This window comes from Anabrus simplex, chromosome 1 (assembly GCF_040414725.1).
Source record: "Anabrus simplex isolate iqAnaSimp1 chromosome 1, ASM4041472v1, whole genome shotgun sequence".
In the NCBI taxonomy this organism is placed as follows: domain Eukaryota; kingdom Metazoa; phylum Arthropoda; class Insecta; order Orthoptera; family Tettigoniidae; genus Anabrus; species Anabrus simplex.
Genome location: NC_090265.1, coordinates 766296774 through 766319523, shown reverse-complemented (window position 1 = coordinate 766319523; position 22750 = coordinate 766296774). Strand labels below are relative to the sequence as shown.

The following is a 22750-nucleotide window of genomic DNA, read 5'->3' as shown; positions in this document are numbered from 1 at the left end:
TTCATCAGTTCTGAACTTACGAAGTATGTCAAGAACTTTGTACCAATTTCTGATCGAATCATGTTATTACAACTTTCATGCTCACCTTTTAACGTAAACATCTTGCAGATATATGCACCAACAGCGAACAAAAAGTATGTTGATGAAGTAGAAACATTCTATGAACAATTTGGAACTGTTCTTAAAGACCTGAAGAAGGTTGAAATTACTGTCATAATGGGTAATTTCAACGCAAAAATTGGTCAAGGACGTTGTTCTGACTTGGTAGGCGAATTTGGGCGTGGTAAATTCAATGATCGGGGAGAAAAGTTGTAAGAATTTTGTGTAGAACTTCAAATAGTTCTCACCAATACCTGGTTCAAACTTCCAAAGTGTCATTTATACACATGGAAAGCTCCTAAAGATGATCCTCAGAATCTTGACTCAACAAGGAACCAAATTGATTACATTCTGATAAATAAGCGTTTCAGAAATTCCATCGAAAAAGTCGCAGCACATCCAGGTGCAGATATTTCCTCGGATCATAATCCATTGATAGCTAATGTAAGAGTTTGTCTGAAAATCATGAATAAGCCTAGAAGAAAGGTACTAAAAAATTATGAAACTCGGCAGAAAATTGCTCAGGATTTGAATAGGCATTTAAAAGAAATCAATGCCAAAAACTGTGAAACAGCAAATGATTTGTGGAATCAGTTAAAAGTCAGGTAGAAGTACTTCTTCAGAACAAAGTTCAAAAGATACATCCAGTGAAGAAAAAGAAATGAATGAGAGATGATATTCTTGAACTAATAGTACAACGAAGATCAGTAAAAAATGATGCAGAGGAATACAAAAATTACAATGCCACATAAGGAAAGAAATACGTGCTGCGAAGGAGAACTGGATGAAAGAACAATGTGTGGAAATGGAAAACTTGCAGTCTAAACATGATCTGTTCAATATACATAAAAAATTAAAGGAAATAAATGTACAGAAAATGTAACCTTTCTGTACTGGTTGCTGCCACAGACAGGCCTATTATTAATGAACAAGAAGTTTTAAATACTTGGGAAAATTATCTGATGGAACTTTTCTGTGATCAGAGAGGTGAGGAAACTAACCAACGAGCTAATTGTGAAGGCCCTGACATTATTGAATCAGGTGTACTATACGCTGTGAAAGTTTCGAAAAGCAAGAAATCACCAGGTCCAGATAACATGATTGACGAAGACAATGTCCAATTCTTGGTAACGTTCAATACCATATGTATTACTGGAGACATCCCATCTGACTGGCTGTTATCTACATTCATCACATTGCCAAAGAAGCAAAAGGCATATAAGTGTAATGATTATAGGCTAATAAGCCTCATGAGCAACTACACTTAAAGTATTCCTTCATGTTATGCACAACAGAATCAAGACTAAGTGTGAACAAGATCTAGACGAAACACAATTTGGAATCAGAAATTCTTTTGGTACAAGGGAAGTATTGTTTGCGCTAAATATCCTAATTCAGAACAGTCTAGATCAACAACAAGAAGTGTTTGCTTGTTTCATTGATTTTGAAAAGGCATTTGAGAGAGTACAACATCCAAAACTTGTAGAAGTCCTAAAGGATATAGGAGTTGACAGCAAACATACCCACATTATTGAAAATCTTTACTGGAGACAAAAGGCCGTTATCTGAATCGGAAATCAAACTACAAACGAGATTGCCATCCAAAGAGGAGTTATCTCCATTGTTATTCAACCTTTACTCGGATAAAATTTTCAAAACAGCTTTAGAATATCACCAATATGGAATAAAAGTAAATGGTGGCATAAACAACATAAGATATGCGGATGATACAGTCAGCTTGTGTGACAATTCTGAAGGTCTCCAAATCCTGCTCAATAATACTAGAGACCGGGCGAGTTGGCCGTGCGCGTAGAGGCGCGCGGCTGTGAGCTTGCATCCGGGAGATCGTGGGTTCGAATCCCACTGTCGGCAGCCCTGAAGATGGTTTTCCGTGGTTTCCCATTTTCACACCAGGCGAATGCTGGGGCTGTACCTTAATTAAGGCCACGGCCGCTTCCTTCCCATTCCTAGTCCTTTCCTATCCCATCGTCGCCATAAGACCTATCTGAGTCGGTGCGACGTAAAGCCCGTAGCAAAAAAAAATAATAATACTAGTGCAGTAAGTGATGACATGGGACTAAAAATAAACGTAAACAAGGCCAAGTTCATGATATTCAGCAGACGTGCCAATCCTGAGGCAATCTTACAACTAAACAACCGACAGATTGAGAGAGTAACCACTTTTAAATATCTGGGTGCCATTGTCTTACAACTAAACAACCAACAGATTGAGAGAGTAACCACTGTTAAATATCTGGGTGCCATTGTCACTGAACAACTTGATCCTGAGAAAGAAGTGAAAGAGAGGATAGCAATAGCACAAAGAATATTTACTGAAATGAAATCTTTCTTTTGCAATGACTAGTTCAATTTAAAACTTAGACAGAGGATGGTCAAGTGCTATATATGGTCAGCCTTGCTATATGGTGTGGAAACATGGACTCTCAATAACATATCAGTGAAATGCTTGGAAGCCTTTGAAATGTGGATACACCGTAGGATGCTTAGGATTTTGTGGGTTACACGACTAACGAACCAAGAAGTACTCAGAAGGGCAACAGCAAGTCGGGAACTCGTTCAAACATTAAAACACCGGAAGATCTCTTACCTTGGCCTCATCCTTAGAAATGACCATTACCTTATCTTACAGCGGATTGTAGAAGGCAAAATACAGGGTCGAAGAGCTGTCGGGAGAAGGCGAACATCATGGCTTGGAAACATAAAAGAATGGACTGGAATTCACAGTGTTGAAAGACTTTTCCACCTAGCAAGAGATCGTACTGCATTCACCACAGTGATTGCCAATGTCAGGGGGACCTGATACGGTACAGTGAAGGAGAAAAAGAATTGTTTTTCACTTTTTAGCATGTTCCCTCTGTGACGTTCGATAAGTGATAAAACATTAATATGTAGGGTGCGATGACATGGAAACCCATTTTAACACTGTGAGGTGCCAGTTTAGAATACAAACTACATAAACCAAGTGCGACCTGTGAGTTGGTGAACCATTTAGCGTAGAGACGAGCCAAATCGGAATAAATCAACGTTAACACAGTGACATGCGGAGTTGCAAATCAAATGCATATAATTCACTGTACTGCTGTAAGGTGAGGCATCAATTAAGAGAAATTAAATATAATGACACAGTGGTACTCAAGTCTCAATAACATACCGGGTGACAGTCTGTTAACAATTCAATAACAGTAAGTAACCCAGTGCGCAGAGATTATCCAAGACTGTCCCAACACACTGACACCCAAAAAAACCAAAATAAATTACCACGGTGGCCATGATCGTTAAGGCGCTGAAGTCTAAAACGGTCTAACACCGAGGTTAGCCGGTTCGAGTCCCGTTGGTCGAAAAAATTTTCACCATCAGAATGTTGGCCGGCAGGGTAGGGGAGGTGGTGGTGTACAATTTCTAATCACTAGATTGCGTGCCAAAAACCTGGATTAAATTCCAAACCTCTCCGCAGTGCTCATATGGAGCGAGGGCATATGACGCTGTTGATGGTGATTCGTCCGTCGGATGGGGACGTTAAGCCTTGAGCAGACCCCTTGGTGCTATTCGACAGGAGTAGGCTATGTGCCGGCACCGGGTTTCACCCTCTCCCTACTATCATATATCACGTCATTCATTTCATCTCTCATTAACTCCTCTGATGAGGTTGACGTCAGGAAGGGCATCCGGTCATAAAAAACCGCCACGACAAATTCATCTCACCTCATACCCGACCCCGTAGGGAAACGGGACAAGGGTTGGACAAACATAGAATCACCACACAGAAGCAGTAAATGGAATAAGTTAATACAAGACAATTTACCTCAAAGGTGTAAATGTGGAAGGTGCCTTTACAATGGATCATTGCAATCATGCCTCGGTCCTCAAAATTAATATACTAAACGACAGATATAAGCTCGCGACTTTAAACATGAAAGGATAGGCCTAGGTTTTTGAAATAGTTGAATTTAATAACAACGTCATGTGAACACTACACCAAGTTAAATCAATCAGTGAATTAATCAAGGAATGATCTGAAATTAAAGTCCAAGAAGGATGGAGCAAGTAGTTAGTCAATTAAATGAATCCTCAAGCATAAATAGAGAGAAATGAATCCTATCCTTAGCATGGTGTTAATACAGAACAGAGTGCATAAATTAACCCTTTGGCTTTCAGGGTAACGATCTATCGGTACCCACGGGTCCTGCGAACACTGTCAGGGTAACGATCCGTCATTACCCACCTTTATTATAATTATTTCATTATTTACGCGCCAAATAGCATTTTTTTTGCACGGAATAAGAAGACTACAGTTTTATCTCACGTTATACTCCGCGGGAACTGCCGGCTAACCGTATTTATTGTTATTCTTGAGGTCTGAAACATGTGCTCACTGGAGTTCCGTGTCTTGTTTACGTGGTTGGCAGCAAACTTGAGTTCATTTCTCTCTGTTTTCATTCGTGATTATATAGTGAAATTAGGCTGTATTGTAGGCACTATATTTAGTTTACTTGTTAGTTCATTATTGAAATAGTTTTCTTAGGTAATTAGGTGCATAGTGATAGTGAAGTGTAAGATATAGTTCATTTAGGTTAGGCCTAGTTATTTATCGCATGCGACATGACGAAGAGTGTTCATTTAGCTGACGATATCACTGAATATCTTGACAATTATTCAAGTGATGGTGATGTTTCTCTGTCCGCAGCGGAAAGTGTAGACGATGATGATAATAATCCAGCATCTCCAGACAGTGATGTTAGTGTGGATAGCGATTTGGAGGACGAAGTTTATCGCGATATCTTAGCCTCGGAACAGCCCATCCCACTCCCTCATCAGTATCAGGAAGTGACAGGACCTAAGCATGTGACAGGACCTAAGCATATGCCACCACCAAATTCCGCTCTTATTTCATATTTCAATTTGTTTTTTATCTCCTTTCTTTTAAATCTGATGGTCTCAGATACCAATTGCTATGCCCATCAATTCCTGAACAAAAATAAGGACAAGCTATCTCCACAACTTCGTAAATGGAAGGACGTAACCCTAATTGAGATGAGAGGTTTTCTGGCTTGCATTCTGAATATGGGGATAAACAGGAAAGCTACCATTGCCTCATACTGGTCAACCTTCTCATCCCAGTCAACTCCATGGTTTGCAAACATGTTTTCATTCCATAGGTTTCAACATATTTTCAGGTTTTTTCATTTAGTGGACAGTGAAAAGTGTGCTCCACCAGGTGAACTAACCTATGATCCCCGTATTCGATTTCAGCCTTTACCTGACCATGCCAATAACATATTTAGGCACCACTACACTCCTTACGAGGAACTGAGTATTGATGAAAGTCTGGTGGGGACAAAGAACAGGACATGCCTAATGCAATATCTGCCCATAAAACATCATCATAGATGGGGAATAAAATTCTGGATGCTCTGTGATTCAGTTTCAAACTACAGCTTGGGATTCTTCACCTACCGCGGAGCCAGGTCTCCAGAAGACAAGGACAATATTGCTAAGTGCGGACTGGGGTACACTGTGGTCATGAGACTATTGAAATTAGGGAACTACTTACAGAAAGGATACCATGTGTTTGTGGACAATTTTTTGATGTCTGTTCCACTTGTAAAGGACCTTTTCAAGTTAGGAACATATATAACAGGTACTGTAAGGAGAAACAGAAAGTATCTGCCTAAGACTTGTAAAAGGAAGTTTGGAATAGGTGAAACTTTGTATTGTCGTTCTGGGCCTGTCTTGGCCTGTGCCTACAGGGAGAAGAAATCACAAAGGGGACCTGTTATTCTTCTCTCCAGTAAGGCAACAGCTAACTCTAGGGAAGTAGAAATTAAAAGGGGGAACACCGTAAAGCTTGTGAAAAAACAGGAAGTGATCCACAGCTACAACAAATTCATGGGGGGCATTGATACCTCTGATATGATGTTGTATGCCTACCTAGATGAGCGCAGAACTGTTCGATATTGGAAAAAGGTGGCATTTAATATCATCGCCAGAATGGTCCTGAATTCTTACATTCTATATAAAGAACATGCAAGAGGTCAAGGAAAACTGAAATCTAGGCTACGCTTTATTGTAGAGATCATTGAACATTTAGGGGGTGAGTGGTTGCAAACAAAGAATGCTTCAGCGAATGATCCTAGAGGGCCACCAGGTGTGAGAAAACTGCCTGATAGGAGGGAGTCCAGGTGCTGTGTCTGTACTTCAGAGGGGAGGAAGCAGAGATCCAGAACCATTTGTACGAGGTGTAGCAAGGGACTACACGGAGACTGTTACTCAAAACACAAGTGTTAATAGGTCAGGGGTACATCACATTACATACTTGAGAAAATATGGTCTCAGGAACAAACAGTTTTTAATTTTAAAGTGCTAATAGGGCCTACAGACATAATCAATTGAGAAAATTTGGTTAAAATTAATTTCCTAATGAAATTTATGTTTTCCAATATTTTTAATTTTTTCACATTCAAACCAGACGGTATAGATGTCCAACACATTATCAGTGATAATAAGTGATTCATTTTCTATAGGTCAACTGAATTGCATGGTAATATCTTCATTGGTGAGTCTTTTATATTAGATTTAACAAATGTGTGTTTTATGCAAAAATGGCTGATATTTTTCAGTGTTACATCACTTTAAACATTTTAATCTATCCTTGGATGTACTGGACATAGAATCGTGATATTTACCATGATAGTAAACAATAATATAGCCTTCCTACTGACATGAATAACAAATTCGGATTGTGAATACTATAGGGAACATGCATGATCCGGGGTTTCAATTAAAAATATGCTAATCTGATTCAAAATTTCATGCAGAATTCAAAAACGTGATCAGAATGTACAAATAATAACTCCAAACGTGATAAAAATCTACGAAGATGTCACGTCACGCAAGCACGCGATCTCATTGGTCTGACGTCATCGTACAGGTTGACTGAATTAGCAGACGAAGTAACACATAGTGTGCTGTGAGAAGCAGGATACACTTCGCGTATTTCTACTTTACGTTAGTGTCTAGTATGGTTAAATTCGAGGTCTATACATTGGATAATAATCTGAGTGGTATATTTTAGACTTAAAATGAATCCTGCGCAGACAGTGAGGCAGAAAACTTATAAATGGTGTAGAGTTCCGATGTGCAATAGCACATCGCATACCATACCAAACAAATTGTTTATAAATGTTCCAAAGACGCTAAAACTAGGGAGAAATGGATTTTGGCGAGCCGGAGAAATGCTGGTGATATATCGGAAAAGTCTACAGTTTATTTTTTTTTGAAGATTTTAACGTAAGACGAATTTGTTTGAATTTTCAAATCACTTTTCCATGTCAACTGTTCTAGTGGTAAAACTTTAAATGTTAATGTATGATGCTTTATTTAAATGCTTCAATTACATTTTGGAATATGAAAGTAAAAAACAGTGCATTAAATAATGCTGATTATTAAAGTATTCTCCAAACCTAACCTATGTTTTGGGTGATCCATGTCAAGATAATAAATCAAAGGGGTTATGAACCATTTTGACAGCTCTAATTCTACCAATATATCTTGGCATGGGACAGTTATGTATGTCTTTATTGAAGAGCTTAATTGGTAAAGAAATTTAGGCTATATCTAAATACTCTATAATGTAACAAAGAATAGGCGTGTACATCATGAAAGGAAACAACGTGAATTTAACAAATGTATAACTCTACACAAAACCAATGCTTGTCTGTTGGAGTCTTATAAGTTAACAATGCTCAATTATAATAATTATCATAATATTAATGAAATAAATAACATAATTGCACACAGGTGAAAATAGTGATGTAGGTGTTTAAAATATTATCCAACTTAGCCTAAGTTTTAGGTTATACAAGCCAAGTCAATAAACCGAAGGGTAAAAATACCGCGCGAGTTGGCCGTGCGGTTAGGAGCGCGCAGCTGTGAGCTCGCATCCGGGAGATAGTGGGTTCTGAACCCCACTGCCGGCAGCCCTGAAGATGGTTTTCCGTGGTTTCCCATTTTCACACCAGGCAAGTGCTGAGGCTGTACCTAAGGCCACGGCCGCTTTGTTCCCATTCCTAGGCCTTTCCTGTCCCATCGTCGCCATAAGACCTATATGTGACGGTGTGACGTAAAGCAAAAAAAAAAAAAAAAGTAAAAGTCACAGCACCCAAAGACATTCCTGTATTGAGCGACTAAAATGTCACCGGGACATTTTTCTTTCCTGATATGCTCAGCTTGTTAAAAGTCAAATGTAATTAATGTTATTGGCTTCACGCCCCGCTAACTACTACTACGATTTTCGGAGACGCCGATGTGCAGGAATTTAGTCCTGCAGGAGTTCTTTTACGTGCCAGTAAATCTACCGACACGAGGCTGACGTATTTGAGCACCTTCAACTACCACCGGACTGAACCACGATCGAACCTGCCAAGTTGGGGTCAGAAGGCCAGCACCTCAACCGTCTGAACCACTCAGCCCGACTTGTGAAAACTAGATGAAGTCATATTTATCTTTATTATGTTTAACTTTTTCCCTCCACAAAGATATTTAATTCTCTTTCATGGGCCCTGGAAGTGGGTAGGCCAGTTGTCCCAACCATAAATATATATTTTTTTGGGAATGATAGATTATAGCCCTATAGTACTATGATCTTTCTTTCCTTCTTTCTTTCTTTCTTTCTTTCTTTCTTTCTTTCTTAATCAGTGTATCCTTCAGGGTTGGTTTTCTCTCGGACTCAGCGAGGGATTTCACCTCTACCACTTCAAGGGCAGTGTCCTGGAACGTGAGACTTTGAGTATGGGATGAAACTGGTGAGGAGGGCCATTACCTCGCCCAGGCGGCCTCACCTGTTATGCTCAACAGGGGCCTTGTTGGAGGATGGGAGGATCGGAAGGGATAGACAAGGAAGAGGGAAGGAAACGGCCGTGGCCTTAGGTGCCTGGAGGAGAAGTAGAAAAATACGAAAAACCACTTCGAGGATGGCTGGGGTGGGATTCGAAACCCTTCTACTCAGTTGACCTCCCGAGGCTGAGTAGACCCCATTCCAGTCCTCGTACTATTTGTTTTCAACTTTCATGGCAGAGCCGGGAATCGAAACCGGGCCTCCGGGAGTGGCACACATTAACCACTACACCACAGAAGCGGGCTAGTACTATAATGCTACCTATATGTTTATGTTAGTGCTGAAATCCGATTTCTTACTTTACTAATGCTGAAAGCCCGAAAATGTAATGTTCTTCTTTAATAGGGGAATCAGTCTAGAAGGAAATGTTGAAAGTGATGTGATATCTATCCAGGTTCGTTGTTATCCTAATACTATGGGTTACAGTACATTGCACGTATATAAAAGACGCCACTTACAAACTTGCTTGTTATCCGCGAATTTCTTCGGCCACAAAAGTCACATTTTTCAAGAATGATGACATCTACACATGGTAGATTGTCTGACTGTGCTGTTTCGAACCTTTCTTCTGTCATTTCGAAGTTATTCGCGATCGTGAATAATAAACAATCGGCTTTTAGCAACGGCTGATGCACAACGGCTGATAGAGCTCCATGCGGTACTGGATCGTGACGTCACAGCGCGCCGCTTACGTCAGAGGCCGTTTCACTCGCCTTGCGGAAAGGCACTATTAAATATTTTTTTAATGGTAAAAATCAAGGCAACATACCACAATGTAATACGTTTACGTACTATTTCATTGGTGTACTTTTCAAAAAAAATATTTTTGAAAATGATGCATGTTCCCAATTTCCTAGAATTAATTCCAAACTTTCAAAATCTGAAATTTATAACTTTGCTTCTATATTTATTATTTTTTAACATTAAACACTTTTGGTTTAGGGAAATGACTTGCATACAGTGATACTAAGTGATGTATATTCTATAAGTTTCCCAACTTTCATGTTGATATCTTCATTGGTGTGCCTTCAATGCAATTTTAAAAGAAGTGTATGCATAGTGTGCTAAATATGGCTGTCAGTTTTCACACATCCATCAGCTGAGAGCTTGAAAGCGAAAGGGTTATAAGAGGGAAGGAATATCAAGCAAAATCCCAAATATTATAAATCATGTGGTATCCCACCAATACAAGGTGCAGAACTGGCTCAATACCAAATTAATTAACACGAAGAAACTGCTTAATCCAATTTTTAGGAATTAAATCGCAGGAAATAGTTCATGAATGACACCACAAATCCAGAGAAGTGGTGAAATAAGGTAAATCAGTAAATATCATCAATAACTCTCCAAGACCATTTCAGGATAAGCAGAAGTTACTGCTTAATTCAATTATTCACGCATTAAATCACCAGGGGGGAATAAAATCAGATCACACAATAAATAATCGGATAGCGTGGTGAAATTAAGGTAATATCGGTAATAATCACCACCAAAATTCTAAGACAAGCTCCAGTCAACCAATTCCCAATGTTATCCAAACCAGTTTCAATCCAACTCCTCAGTAATTACGCCAAAAAAAAAAAAAAAAAAAAAAATATATATATGACAATAAATGTCACCAAGACGACTACCAAATAAAATTAATGTCAGACAGTCAATGAGTGACAAAACATCGTTGAACGGATTGGTATTCATTTTTCTCAGCTCCTTTTTAAAACAATTAAATAACAATTTACCACCCAGACTGGTTTGTGATAAAAGTTAACGGTTAGGCATATTTAGGTTATCGCCAAGGTTTAAAATGGAAATTAAGAAAACAATCATAACTTTCGATCAGGATGATATTACACGCCTTATCTGATTCATAGGGTACATTATAATTAATGCAGACGTTGAGAAGGCTCAGTGGATGCGGAATTACTATTTTAAAAATAAACAAGTTTGATAGCCTCCATAACGGAAGGTCTAAATTAACATAACTGACCATCAGAAAAATTAAAATCAGGAACCAGAAGAAAATGTGTTTTAGGAAAGGGGTCAGTTATGAACTAATGATCAAATGAGTTCCTAGTACTAACGAAAATGCCAGGTCGGAAAGAGAATCCAGAATGGAGATAATAATACCACAAGCTCAATTTATGTTAACAGATACAAGGTATAACTAAAACAAAACTTACAAAATTCCCACCCAATAGGAGTGGAAACCAGGGTAAACCCTGGAAAAATATAAGAGCTTACATGACACGTCTGTCTGGTACACAGACAGGAGTAAAACTGACAAGATGACTTCCCCAACACAGGTCAAGACCCCGGTGTTCTCGCTAGTAATAGGAAGCGAGGGGAGGGGGAAACATACACTCAATGAGTGCAGCATAATACAGAAGTACATAAACAATGATATGATATGTATACCTCTGCTAACATCTTGACCAGTATCCAGTATTCGGGAGATAGTAGGTTCGAACCCCACTGTCGGCAGCCCTGAAAATGGTTTTACGTGGTTTCCCATTTTCACACCAGGCAAATGGTGGCGCTGTACCTTAATTAAGGCCACGGCCGCTTCCTTCCCACTCCTAGCCCTTTCCTGTCCCATCGTCGCCATAAGACCTATCTGTATCGGTGCGACGTAAAGCAACTAGCTAAGGAGGACATGGTTCAAGGAAATTCTAACTTAAGGTATCAACCTTACACCTCTTTAACACATTTTTTTTTCGGTCCCCACAAAAGCATACTAACCAGTTTTGACTATTGACAAGGTCCAAAAGATGCAAAAATAGTATTAAGGCAAGAAATAGTGGAAATAGTCTGAAACAGCCAAGAAAAAACCATGTGAAACCATGTACACACACAAGGCTGAATTTGTTCCCGTTCCCCTTAGATTGAAGGAAAGGCCCGACATAATCTATGTACAATTGCTCCATAGGACGAGATGCTTGATGAGATGACAATAACCCTAGGTTAGTAGACAACATGGGCTTGCTAAACAAACAAGTTTTAAATGCTTTAACCATTTCCCTAATCTCGCCATCCATACTCTTCCAGATGAACATTTCCCTAATCTTCTCTCTAGTTTTGCAAATGCCCAAATGTCCCCCGAATGGGGTCTCATGGTAATACTTGAAGATCATATGCACAAGAACATCTGGAACCACAATTTTTATCTTCTGATCATGCATCAAAGGCAACACAGAACCCCATTCCTCAGAACATAAGGGACAGCATGTTCCCCAGAAGGGGTTTCCATAATAGGACCCAGTACTGGATCCTCATGTTGATATTTTGCTATATCATGAAATAGCATAGGGGCATCAGTCAAAATGGCACTAACACTAAGAGGTATGGAAATAGAAAAAGAAGAACTTTCCTGCGGGTCAGCAGAATCTACCTCGCCAGAAAACATACGACTTAACCCATCTGTGACCACATTCTCGGATCCCCGAATGTGTTGCACGTCAAACTGAAACGCCGAAATTCGAATAGCCTAAAGAAATTCACCATGCCAATAAATCTAGCTTTTTTTCGGGGGGCCCGCAAAGCCCGCTCCCCGTGCGTGACCATTGACTCAATCTACACGGCCTCCGACATGCTATTATTTCTAAGAAGAAAGAGATAGCAGGGAAGAGTGGGAAGTGATATAAGGAGTATCTGCCGGTTTCCATGTCAGACACGTTACCACGCCAAGAGTTTGTGTTAGGTAAGGTGGTATTGAAGGGTCAGGGAAAAACCACATAGGCAGAAAAGAGAAATAGCTACATGTAAAACCTGATATCTTGTGATAGCACATGCAAGGATGTGGGCTGGAAAAAGGTCCAGTGATAGTGTTAGTTGAGAAGAGGTAACATGCACCAGCAATCCATGAACCGTAGTCTTGCCGTTCCATCTGCCAGGGGATCACTCCGTCTGGGCACTGCCGTGCCTAGCACGGGCCTTGCCAGCTGTGGAGCCATTCGCCGAGTACCACTAGGGCCCGCCGAACAGTGCCACCTCCTTGGGGTCCCTCGTGCCCAGTCTCCGATCCCGGAGAATGAGGCCAAGCCCGCCGGGGCGGGGGCCTCCTGGAAGGGGGTGGGTCATGACGCCGGGCCTCCTTCCTCTCTGCCCGCGCCATGGCCCGGTAGACAGGGCAACTGTGATGGGAGGCCGGGTGGCCCCCCGCACAGTTGGTACACACCGGCGCCTCCTTAAGTATTGCGCAGGCTTTATAGTGGTAATCACCACCACAATGGTTGCACCTTACTTGGAGCCCACACCTCTCCTGCCGGTGGCCCCACCTCAGACAGCGGAAACATTGCAAGAGCTGCTGAGGGGTATGTTTCACTCTCACCTGACTGCCGCTACCCGTTGAGGTCCTCTCCTGATTGGCTCCTAGCTCGGCTACTGTCCTGGGAGCAGTCCTGAGTTGCAGCTGAGCGGCCCTCTCCTGGTGGGCCGGCGTCGCCTTCTGCTTCCTGGTCCAGCGTCATCTTCTTCCCGGGGGTTTCTTCTCGGCAGGGGAAGATGCCTCGTCCTGCTGGCCCTCCTCCCGGCCTGGTGACCCCGGGGTAGCTGGTGGCTCCGCTGCGTCACCGTCTGCACTCGACTGCGTTCCCTGTCCTGTGGGGCGCACATCAAGTTCTGCATCTCGACAGACATGCTGGCAGGCAGGGCCTGGACAGCGGCCTCAGCATGCCAGGGAGCGTCCTTCTGCACTGCCGTGCAGCCATCCACCATCGCGGGCGCTTTCCTGGTTTGCGCCTGGGTTACAGGCCTCTCCTGGTAGGCCTGCGTCTACGTCCACTTGGCCCTGGCAGGTGGTCGATGATCCTGGTTGGCGGCCTTGTTGGTCTGCGTGTACTTCGTAAAGTACAGCTTTCCAACTGGTTTCGCGGCGCCTTCGTCCTCGGGCCTCGGCTCCGTCTGTGTGGCTACCTCCTGGTAGCCTGAGATGTCCAGGTGCTCCCTGAGTCCTGGTAGCCAGGTAACCTGGAACTGCTGGGATGCACGCTCCTCGTAGACCTTGAAGCTAGCTGCGTCATTAGGGCGAATGATGATCACCCAGGCAGGGATCATATGGCCGATGATCTGCAGGAGTGGCTCCCCGATGGAATCCGTGGTCGCATTGAGGTGGTCGTATACTTGGAGCGTCCTCTGGTGGTTGTCCTCCCCCCACCGGTTGTACACCACCAGCCGCGGGCGCTGATAATCGGGGGCTTCCATCGTATAGAGCACGTCTTGTAGCTTCTCGAAGGCTCCCTCGTAGTCGTGGTCGACCAGTCTCACTGGTAGGGTCGGCTTCTCCATCCTGGTCCTCCTGAAAATAAGCTCCTGAAAAAGAAAAGCGAGCACTTAGCAGTGCTCAGCTCAGACAAAAGCTCTTTCGAAGTTGTACTAATAAGTACAGCAGCCTGGTTAGCACTTAAGAAGTACTGAGCGCCTGGCAAGGAGAGAGAAAGCAGAGCGAGAGGCACGTACATCCTTCCGCTACAACAGTCAGCTCGTCCTTATGAATCTAGCAATCCCTTAAACCTCTTTGGGAGGCTTAAAGTTACGAATTGCCTGCTGTAATGATTGTTTGAAACTCCGTCAGGTGACACAATATGCCCTAAGAAGGACGTAGATGACTTAACAAAAGAGACCTTTGATAACTTGACTGTCAATCCCGCCCTCCGAAGGCGATTTAGGGCTTCCTCTAGATGAGCTAAGTGTTCTTCAAAGGATTCAGAGAAAATAATTTCATCATCTAGATAATGGTACAGATATTCAAATTTGTTGTCGGAGAAGACCCTGTCTAGCAGCCTAGTCAGAACAGCCGCGCCCGTGGGTAGACCTAAAGGCACACGGTTGTATTCATACAGATTCCACTCTGTCACAGAAGCAGTCAGATGTTTCAGTTCTTCCGCCAGAGGTATCTGGTTATATGCTTGGTTAAGATCTAGGATGGTGAAGAACTCAGCCCTACGAAACCAGAAAAAACATGAAAGCAAGTCAGGAAGGGGTACTGATTGCAATACAGTCTTACAGTTTAAAGCCCTGTAATCAGTGACTGGCCTGAAGCCACCTTGAGGTTTCAGTACTAGAAAAATGGTTGATGAATATGCTAACTTTGAAGGCTGAATAATGCCATCTTTCAACATTTGATCAATAATTTCCTTGAGTTCCTTCATTTTTGGTGGAGATAGCCTATATGGAGGAAACCTTACTGGAACCGAATCCGTCACCGCGATCTTATGTTCAGTTAAATCGGTGACACCAAGAATTACCGAAAACACGTCAGGAAATGACTGACATAACTTACGAATACTATTAGCCTGATCCTCAGGTAGATGTCTAAGGTGTAACGACATCTCACTCTGAGTAGGCGATATCACAGAAAATGATGCAGAGTTACATTTTAAGAGGGGAATATCGAAATTACTGTCTAATTTCAATGTGCAAGATATACCTAGGAGATCAAACACAAGACCAGAATGTGACAAAATCTGCCCCTAATATCATGGGGCATAACAAATGTTTGGCAACAAACAACTTAAACTTCCATGTAAATTTAGAAATACATATTTTTGCATGAATAAATCCTAAAATTTCTGGAGGGGAAGAATTTTCCTAAACATATTTGCCAGAAGAAAAACTATATTCTGGAAATTTACAACAAACTTTCAATTTGAAATACTGTAACTGTAAAACAGGGTTACAGAATTCATTCAGCATCTTTTATTATTATTATTATTATTATTATTATTATTATTATTATCATCATTAATTGACCTGATTCATAAGATTTTATATTCTGATTTTCATCATTTAGACTAATATAATTAGGTATCACACATATTATGTAATTTAATCATAGGATAAGGGAATTTTATTTGTAATTATTCTGTATATTAATAAGTGAGTTTTGTTGGTTTGAGATAGTCATACTGTAACTTGTAACTGTGGCCAGATAAGCTGGAATAATATTTTGCAACCAAGGCTATGTTTAACGAGGCTGTATTAGGCAAGTAAATTTTCCGCCAACACATGCTATATAGTCATCATTTGTATGCATGGTCAAGCTTTAAAGACACACGACTGATTTTGTAAAGTGCATGGCCACGTGGTTTCGACCGAATGTCTGTATTCACCAGCTACCGTGTGTCGATGTGGAAGGGATGACCAGATAATAGGGAGATGAGTGGTCATCACGAGTTTATAAAAGTGGAGGTAAGAATAGTTGCCCCGTCTAAGTGTTCAGAGCTAAGAGATGTTTGAAGAGGTCTAAGAATCGTCGAAGAGGTCTACAAGTAGTGGTCTGATCTGAGAAGAGACTGGTACTGGTACTGGGCTGATAGTGAGGCAGCGTTTATTTCAGAAGATTCACCGCAGGTTTAGTGCCATGGTCTGTAGAGGTGTAGGAAAATATATCGAATTTTACTGATATATGCAGTTAATTGTCGTCATGGTACTACTTCGAATTCTTTATTGAATTCTGTTATACAATTTGCGAACTTTGTTCAAGAATTGAATTTAACGTAGATACATCTAACATCGCATAGAACTGTTGTATTTATTTCAACAGTCTCTATATTAGATATCAGGATGTGTGAAACTAAATAATATGCCTGGATATTACAGGTGTTTCAATGAAATTTTCCATTTTCTAACTATAACCGCATTGGAGGTCACTACACTTGGAAAGGAAATGTAGGTCAACTCCAGGTTGCATAAGAGGATAAGATAACAGCAGATGGCTTCCGAAGGTTTTTCCAGGAATTTCAAGTTCAATAGCAGTGTGTGCAGTCATCAGGTAATTACAGCATCAGACATGTTATGCATAAACTACATGAAGAACAATGTAAACAGCAGCAGTATTATAGTGTATTTCAAGTTCATGCCAATAGCTTTCTTTATTTAGATTAAATTTTCTGGATATGTAAAAACAAATCTCTCTGGGTATATTTTAGTGTTAAAGTACGACAATGCTAGTTCATTGTGACGTAAAGTATAGTCATAAATTTCAGCTTTATTTTAATAAGTGATTCTATTTCCAAGTACAATCCTCAATTGTGGAAATACAACCGTAATCTACAATTGTCCTGATCCATATTCCTGTATATTGCCAAATGTGTGAGTTTATCACATCACGCCTTGAGATAAGAAGCATGCTCTTTGAATTTTGTTGCGTATTACAGCAACTGGCACTCAACCAATTTATAGTATATTTTGTAGAGGAAATTAATAGTAAGAGTAGTTACAAAACCAGTCTAAACCAGTCCCAAGTCTAACAGTGCTGTGACTGGTTCATTATTTATTTAAATTTTGAGAAAGGGCACAAATGCTGGGGTCTCGGAGTGATTTTGAGACATTTTCTAGGACCTTCAAAAGATGTATTAGGGGGTCTTCTCTCCTCAGGAAATTTGATGCCCATATTGAATTGGGCCGAGCCTTGAGAAGCTGAAAGTGGTGACTTGGCCGGCCACCCTAGTCACTTCCTATCGCCTAGGTTAGCGGAGGCAGCACCAGAAATAGAACAAGAAGGTGTGCTGTTAGATGAAGTACAGTTTTTAGCAAGGTGTGAGAACAATCCGCTCTTAACTTTACAAAGGCGAAAATGAGAGTATCCTCCTATTCAATACATCATATATTCCGTCATTAGACGGAGCAAACAAATTCAAACATGTTTCGGCTCGCTTGAGCCATCTTCAGTGAAAAATTAGGGCGGTTGGAATAATTTACATAATATAAGTTGAAAAAATGCTAAAAAACATAATGAAAGAACAAATGAAAAAACAAAAAACAAAAGAGAGCCTAGACGGAAACAAAATTAGCATAAATATACAATATGTACATCAATATGCAGAGCAAAAAACAACTTATTGCGACAAAATTCAGTGAAACAGGTGTTAATTTAAAATAATAATTGAAACTAAAAACTGCGTTAACCTAAGAAACAAGGGAATGAGAAAACAAATGATGCAGATGGAAATGAATAATAGTAGCACATGGTGAGGTTGTGGATCTCATAGTTTACAAATTATTGGTTTAGTAAAAATGACAAAACAGCTTTGAAATTACTGTCAAAATCATCCTAGTAGACACTCATCACATCAAACTGGTCAGGAGGAGAGCGGGAGCAAACATTTTTGAGAAACCAAGCCTGATAAAACCTGCAGGCAAAAGCCTGTGACAAGGAAAAAACACCAATGAAATTTAAGGCTTTAGCAATAGCAGCATTCTCAATGTCTTCTCAATCTAGCGGTCCCTTTCTTCATTATTGTTTCATAATGTTGGCTGGTGTCTTGCCTTATTATAAAGGGTTGGAAGGGCCGCGATATAAAAATTGAGAAGCTGTGTTAGGTAGAAGACAGATGCATAGTAAACTGTAAGTAATCTAGTGGAAACCGTCAATGAACTTCTAATCTGTAATGGAAAAAAATGAGGTTGTGTGAGAAACATGGATTGATAAGTAAAAAGTGTGGAATGGTTGTGAAGAAAGCTTAAACTTACGGTGTTCAGTAGGTGGTTGTCCTCTCTAATGGCCTGGCCTTGTCAAAGTAACGGTCTCGTTCGCGTGATCGAGTCTATTGTTGGTTCGACTGTGTTTGCTAGGATCCTTGAGACCACCGTGCTTCATTCCTAGATCCATTTGATTTTACAAGAGGACATTTATTTTGAAGATCGTCCGCCGATCCACACACATAACATTTGCGGGGAGAGAAGGTTTGGCGAGGTGGTGGCCGAGAACTATTAGCCGATGGTGCAGGTTCCCTAGCAACTCTCAGAGTGTCTGCATATCTAGCTCCTTCCGCATAAATAATGGTAAGACGGAGATATCTCTTCAACAATGGTTTGTACAATTTAACCTTCAGAATAGTGTAATGCAAACACTCTTGTATAAAATTTGATGTCCTGGATGAAATCTGCTAGATTCTCTTTCAGCCTTTGGACTTGGGAGTAGTATCTTTGCACTAAGGATGACAAAGCTCTTGCAGGGATGAAATTAGCTAAGAGATGAGCATGAAAGTTTTCGATAGATCTTCTTTCCACTATAGCCTGAATGATTTTGTATGAGAGGACACCAACAGAGTAGGGCTAAATGATGTGTAAAATTTAGGAATGGGAGAGGGCAAACACTAAGGTCGTGAAATTCCATAAGAAATCTTAGAAAAGCTATCAGGTCGTTAGTAGAATCAACTGAGAATCTCAAAATGCCCTTAAGCAACATGACTAAGGGATGAGGCAAACTACTGAAACCTGGTGATATGGCCGAAGAGGACGCTGGAGCTTGAGGAAGTTCGAAAGCTGCGTTGTTACTGGTGAAGAAGGGAGAAAGTTTGATTAATGCATCAGATGAAACTCAACCACAATTTGATAAAGTGAGATGTTACCCAAATCATCTCCCACAATGTTTCATGAAGTCATAATCATTAATTAAATCCATTTTTATCCAAGAGGTCAAATATTATTAAATCACATTTTAGATAATGGCATATGAATGGAAAAATACTCGGATAACAAGCTACAATTAGCTACTCGAATAGAATCCCAACTCACAATCACACATGTAAGAAGTCTACCATGACCCCAATGAAATGGAAGATCAAAAATATGGCAAAATAATGCAAATCTAATAGAAATACTTGCTAAGAGAAGATCATTTAGTTTCTACATAGATGAACAGATAGATTACATAAACTTGTACTCAAATTTTTTGATGGAACTCGATCCTCAGGGGATGCATTTACTCTCCCATGCTGAAGCTCATCCTTTTCGCTCTCTCTCTTGATGTTGGAATTTGCCTACATTATTAGCAATTCATGGTGATGGCAAAGTCCATGTCCCACGCTGAATTTGTTGCTCCTCTTGATGGTAGAAGTCACATCTCGAAGTAGACGATGATGATATCCTGTAGGCTGTGGTCCTCTTCACGTTCAAGTTGAAAATAGCTGCACCTGACACAAGAAAATTATAGAATATGCACGAGGCAGTCCAAACTTCACTAATTTGTCGAAGACAAAACGTAACTTTGGGCTCACGCTGACACGTCGATCGCAGAAGTACGATAAGGTCAAGTAAGAAAGTAAGTGATTGATTTAATAATTGCTGAGGTATTTATAGCCTCTGGTTCGGGAGTGTGTCCCTTGTATTAAATGACAATTGGTTCATAACTATACACATTCATTGGTCGAGATAATTCTGGAATCACTTGGCAGCTAGCAGTCAGGTGCACAAGGTGGTCCATAACTTTGAAGAGTCCAGTCCAGTCACGTGACTGCCATATGTTATCGATCGAAGGGACGGCAGAATAATCAACACTTCACCCTCGCTGAGAACTCAAAGGGGCGGCAGAATAATCAACACTTCACCCTCACTGAGAACTTGTCAAACCACTTGTTGAATGTTAACACAGCTCGCTACCAATAAAACTTTGCCATTCTCACGCAATGAAATAAATTATGCTGCTTGTTGCGGGCATGTAAATAAATGCTTATTATACGCCAAAATTAACAGGGACACTATATCCATTCGAAAATTTTAGATTAAAACTGTGATAAGAGAACCATACGCTCACACTGTTTCAGGTATGGAAATCATTTCCCTTTCCTTCCAAGAATGAAAATGAAAATCCAGTATGTGACAAAAGGTACAAAAACTGAATTAACTCCAAATCTTATAAATAAAGTTGTAGGGGGTGCGCTGTCTGTAATTCCTTTTGTTTTGCCAAATTTTCAAATATTTATCTGTTTTAGGTCAACTCAAGACCGAATCGGTGGTTTTTACTTTTCGTGTCTGTCTGTCCGTTTGTTTGTCTGTTTGTCTGTTCCACCATCACGTCGAAACGGCTGGATAGATCTCAACCAAACTTCATATTTAGAGTATACTCATCCCGGGGAAGGTTTTGATATGCATATCATTTTAAAATCTTTGAAAAGACGGTGGTTTTATAGGAAAACCACAACGGTTTTCCTCCATTTTCTCTTATACTATTGATTTTCTGTAAACTCTGTGGACCGTACATGAAAGGTCTCTTCATTATAAACAACTTTCGTTATGTTCATAATTTACCTTACTCTTCAAATGACGGAGAAATTTACTATTTTCTGTGGATACCATGCTCTGCATTGAGTGCCCAACAGACCGACAACGAATATATGGGTTACCATGGCAACGTCTCTGACTGCTTGCCAGCAGGGAAGTAACGTCTTGCCATTTTCCTCATCATTCCTTTAAGTTCGTAGTTGTTCCTTGGGTAGAAAGCAAGAGAGTTGTCAATCGGCCATTCTGCGGGATATTGGCGGAATATCATTGGAGGTTATAACCGTCCTCAAGTAGCTTAAGTAATAACACAAATATTCATCTTCTTATCTGATTACCTAAAAATCCCTACGCCTAAATTTCTCTCTGATTACCGCTTTCTTATATCCATAACTCACACCGGCATAATTTATTGAGGAGCATTTGATTTTCCAATATATTAACTTGGTATTTACATATTTGTCATCATCCAGATGTCCTCAGTTATAATCCATTTTCTATTAATTTCAACTTACTAAACTGTATTATTTTCTTCCTTAATTACCACGTATGTATGCGAGTGCTAATCCCGAATGCTGGACACTCTTTCCTTTGAGGAAATATTCTAAGCTATGCAAATGTATAACTTTTGGCCCAGGAAAATTCCGAAATATGGATGCAATTTTAACGACGGTGCAGACCTTCGTTTCGGGGTAATTGGTGGCTAATCAGTAAGTCGTATCACAAGTCAGAAAGCAAATGGCGTTTCATTTTGGAAAGATCTACAACTTTTGTCCTATGACTTTTCGTAGTATTTCTATCCCTAATTATTGTTTATAAGTTTCATATTCCGTATTGATTGGATTCAATGTAATAGACAAGAAAAGTGTTCCACCGATCAATACCGGTTTCGGCCTAGTGCAATAATTCATTCACAATAAATGTATTGATCGGTGGAACACTTTTCTTGTCTAGTACATTTCTATCCCTAATACGTTAAATGCAGCTGTATTTCTGGATTTCAAGTTGATTTTGTACTTTTACACGTATATGTTATCATTTGGCATACGTATAGGAAAGGTAGAATCATGACATTCGGCACGGACATTGACATGACCATTGGCCATGTTATAGCCAAATTTTATGATTCTAGCTGTCACATGAGCAGGGGTCGAAAAATACCGGGCGCCCAGTCGCCATGGCGCCTGAAAATTTTTACCTGGCGCCTGAATTTTCAAATTCGGTTTTGAAGATATATTTTTTTGAAATCCGGATTTCCCGTACATGTACTTTCCCATTACTTTACAAAGTAACAAGTCGTGTGGTGTTTCACGTTTTCTTTCTGTAGCTCATATATTCTAATATGTGCAATAAACATTTTCTGTGCTTTTGGCAGAGTCTTGAATTCTGTAATTGCTCTTCGTAGCTTGGAACTGGACGTTTCAGTTCTGCGCGGGAGCTGCCTAGCGGTCATGGGAGATATCGTTGTAACCCGTCAAACAAGACGTATCCTTTCATGTGAACATATCGTAACACATCGAGTTCTATTACACATGATCAGCTATCGGTAGCCGAGTACAAAGATCAGACCAGAGTTGTGGAGAAATGCAGAGAACTACTACGTTAAATAATTCCACAAACACTACATTACCGCCATCCTTCCCGTGACTAACCGTTCCTCGACTATTGCCGCCAAAGCAGTGCTGATACTGTAAATTCCCGTGGAATTCATTCTTTGCATTTAGAACATACGGAATGACGTGT

General features: G+C 40.5%; 2 protein-coding genes across 3 annotated transcripts in view; both read left to right on the top strand.

Moving 5' to 3' along the window:
- Elp1 (elongator complex protein 1) overlaps positions 1-22750 on the top strand; it is a 313623-nt gene that overhangs the window by 38339 nt on the left and 252534 nt on the right. The gene's annotated exons all lie outside the window — the stretch shown is intronic.
- Positions 4981-6405, top strand: LOC136857504 (piggyBac transposable element-derived protein 4-like). Its single transcript, XM_067136209.2, has one exon. It carries the CDS (start codon positions 4981-4983, stop codon positions 6403-6405), a length of 1425 nt encoding a protein of 474 aa, XP_066992310.2.